Source organism: Phaethon lepturus, unplaced genomic scaffold (assembly GCF_000687285.1).
Source record: "Phaethon lepturus isolate BGI_N335 unplaced genomic scaffold, ASM68728v1 scaffold54381, whole genome shotgun sequence".
Lineage (NCBI taxonomy): Eukaryota > Metazoa > Chordata > Aves > Phaethontiformes > Phaethontidae > Phaethon > Phaethon lepturus.
In genome coordinates this window covers 11,923-15,011 of record NW_010519469.1, presented here as the reverse complement: position 1 = coordinate 15,011, position 3,089 = coordinate 11,923, and the positions used below count along the sequence as shown (strand labels likewise).

Genomic DNA, 3,089 nt, shown 5'->3' with positions numbered 1-3,089 from the left:
GCGCTCAACCGCTGCCGCCGCGTGTTATTGCCCCGCTAGAGCGGATCTATTTTATAAATACATAAAAAAACCAAACCTGGCAGAGAAGATTTAATTTAAGAAAAGAAAGGTTCGTGTAAATTTATATTAGAGTTATTTTCCCTAAGTTTTTTTTTTTTTGACCTCAGAAAATCAAACGGCCTCCGCTGTAGAGAATTGGGGCTAAATTAGACTCTTAAAGCAAAATAAGGGACGTCGTTTTCGGGAGATCGAGGAGGGTTTTGCCCCAGAGCTGACAGCAGAAACGCTCAGGAGACAGCATATGAATTTTGGCTTCATGTTTGACCTCGGTCTCCTGGAGGCTTAACTTTGTTTTTTGCAGATTTCCAGGCCTCCCCTCCCTGCTCAGCCGCTCCCTGTCCCAGGGCCCGGTGTGGCGGAGCAGCCGTCCCCCGGTCCCCCCCATTGCGCCCTCCCTCCGGTCACCGGCCTCCTGCCAGCCCGCCTCTCCCAAGCTGTTTCTGCAGGCCCCTGCTTAGTGAGACTTTTAAATAAGATTTTCAGTTTTCTCCCAGTTTAAATATTTACGAAAAGCTTGACTTCAAGAAACCTCAAGAATAAAACCTTCTTAGTTCCTGGTGGGAGCGTGTGCTGGGTGGAAGATGAACACAGCTGCCAGCAGTTACCCGATGGCATCACTGTACGTGGGTGACCTGCACCCCGATGTCACCGAGGCCATGCTCTACGAGAAGTTCAGCCCTGCTGGGCCCGTGCTCTCGATTCGGGTCTGCAGGGATATGATCACCCGCCGGTCCCTCGGATATGCGTATGTCAACTTCCAGCAGCCAGCAGATGGTAAGTGACGTATACAACCACATCTATGGCTGTTTTTCTTCGCTTTTCTTCACTTTTTTCGCTACTAATCCATGCTACTCTTCATGTGTATTGCCATGTAGCTGCCTACCACTGTGTTACAGGGTAAGTAATCACTAGTGACTGAAGCTGAAGTATTTTTTACTGCTTAGTGTCTACAAAAGACTGCAAATATGCATCTTGGTAACATCTCTGATGACCTATTTCATTAAAATGTAGAGACTTGGGTTTGTTCCAGCTCACATACGAGAGTAATCTCCACTGTTTTCCCCTTCATTCTCATGTAGGCTTGGGCTATTTGTGTGGGTCTGGAGTCAGTCCTAGCAGGAAAAAAAAAGTAGTCAGCTGTGGTTGAATGCTCAGTTTGACTGGCTGAGCCTTTGGCTGCCCACTGACTCCAATTTAATATTTGGGAGATCTGGTGGACTGCAGGTTGCTGTGTCTGTGCAAGCAGCTGGATGGGTCTCCCAGTCTGGGAAGTGGTATTCTTATATTAATGGGAAAGAAGATGCATTGTTTAATGCCTGGGAAACCAGGTTGATTTGCTCTTGCCGGGCTTTCTTTTTTTTTTTCCCCATACTTTAATTTGGCTTCTGCTCAAGTAGGTATTCCAGAACTGAAGCAGCAGTAGCATGTGAAAGATGGACCAGAAGAGGTCATTTTGGAACATGTCTTTTCTGGAAGAAAAATGGGTCAGTGTTTTCTGCCCTGGTTTTCAGAGCTTTTGTTTGTTGACCAGGGCAAGTTTATTGCTCTGTGCTGTGATTTAGCTGTATCTATATACGATAGAGACATGCAAAGGATAGATGAGAGCAAACTTTTCCCTTGAATTCAAAATCAGTTCACAACAGCACAGACTTCAGCAGCAAATAAACTTCCCTTTAGCCTGTAGGAGGTTATCTTGCTTTACATTTTTACAAACGGCAGAGTGCTGTGTTTGTTGCACAGGGTAATGTATTGACTTTGGATTAAAGTATTTGTTGTGTGGAAAACAGAAACGTTATTACAAAAGTTGTGTTCCGGCAAGTTTAGCAGAACCTCTGGGATTGAGCTCTTGGCTGGAATGTTTGGATTTTGCATAGTCTGTTGTGACTATGTGCCATCCTAGCTTCCATCCTCTCCCAGGTCAAGTACCTTCCACACGTCCTTTCCTTGGGATGCTGCCTGATCTGATTGAGCACTTCTGATCCTTTCTCTTGCTAGGCTGATAAAAAGCTGTCTTGCACCCCATTGCATAATTTCTTATTCATGGAACTCTCAGAAGTGCTTTTTATGCAGGCTAAGCAATGTATTTGTGTTTTAAAACTTCTCAGTGAGAAGGAGAGAACCCGAGAGCCTACATATGTGGTCCTCTCTGGCTCTGAACCTGTCTGCTCTGACTCCCTCTTACAAGACCACCTTGGTATGTTCATGTGCTGTACAAGGAAAGCTATAGTTATCCAGGCTTACCTGCCTTTGTCTAGGCCATGATCTCATTTTTTAGGATAAGAGAAAAACAAGCAGCAGAAATGAAGCAGAGAAGGAACTTGGAGCTCGGATTAGATAATTGTTGAGGAAATGGGGTGCAAAAGTGTAGGTAAAAATCTCTTAAAGTAGAGAAGACCCGTATAATACGTGTAGTTATAGCGGCTAGTCACATGTGCTTGCTTTAGCAGAAAGAAGTTCTGCACCTCATACAAATACAAAGACAGATGGCCTTCCAATATATTTCAGGGTAATCTTTTATGGTAATAAATAGGCAGGAATTTAGAGGGAGGTTGCATCATTCTGGGCTCCTGGTGAGGCAGCAGACATTTTAGGAAGTCCCAGTACTTCAAGTGATACTTTGACAAAGTAAGTGGTGTCTTGTTACTGGTAGATCTTAGAAGGTCAGGTGATTTAAACCTAATCAGTGACTTAATATTGGGAAGGAGAAATGTTCAAACTCCTCCTGCTCTCATGAAGAGATCTCTTCTGAAAGGCTCTTAATTTCTTCTGTCTGGCAAACTCCAGCATGTGTTACTTTGCATAAGTAAAAATCAGCTGCTGTACTAAATGTAATGTAGCAGAACATAAACAGGTAATTTTTGAGAGGTGAGCCCATTCATGGTGTCTTGTGTTCTCTCCGAAACAAAAGACCTGAATATGAAAAATATAATTCTTAGTGTCAAATGCAGAAATTTGGCTTTTGTTTTCAAGGTGGCAGTACCTAGTACTGCCTGCCTGAGGGCTTTCTGAAAGGAGAGATCTATATTTTC

At 43.8% G+C, this 3,089-nt stretch overlaps 1 protein-coding gene across 1 annotated transcript in view; it reads left to right on the top strand.

Annotated features, from left to right (window-relative positions):
• The first annotated feature begins 641 nt into the window (after positions 1-641).
• PABPC4 (poly(A) binding protein, cytoplasmic 4 (inducible form)) overlaps positions 642-3,089 on the top strand; it is a 13,776-nt gene continuing 11,328 nt past the window's right edge. Inside the window, exon 1 of the mRNA XM_010297039.1 lies at positions 642-834. Within this exon, the coding sequence (XP_010295341.1) occupies positions 642-834 (193 nt within the window). The remainder of the gene's footprint in view (positions 835-3,089) is intronic.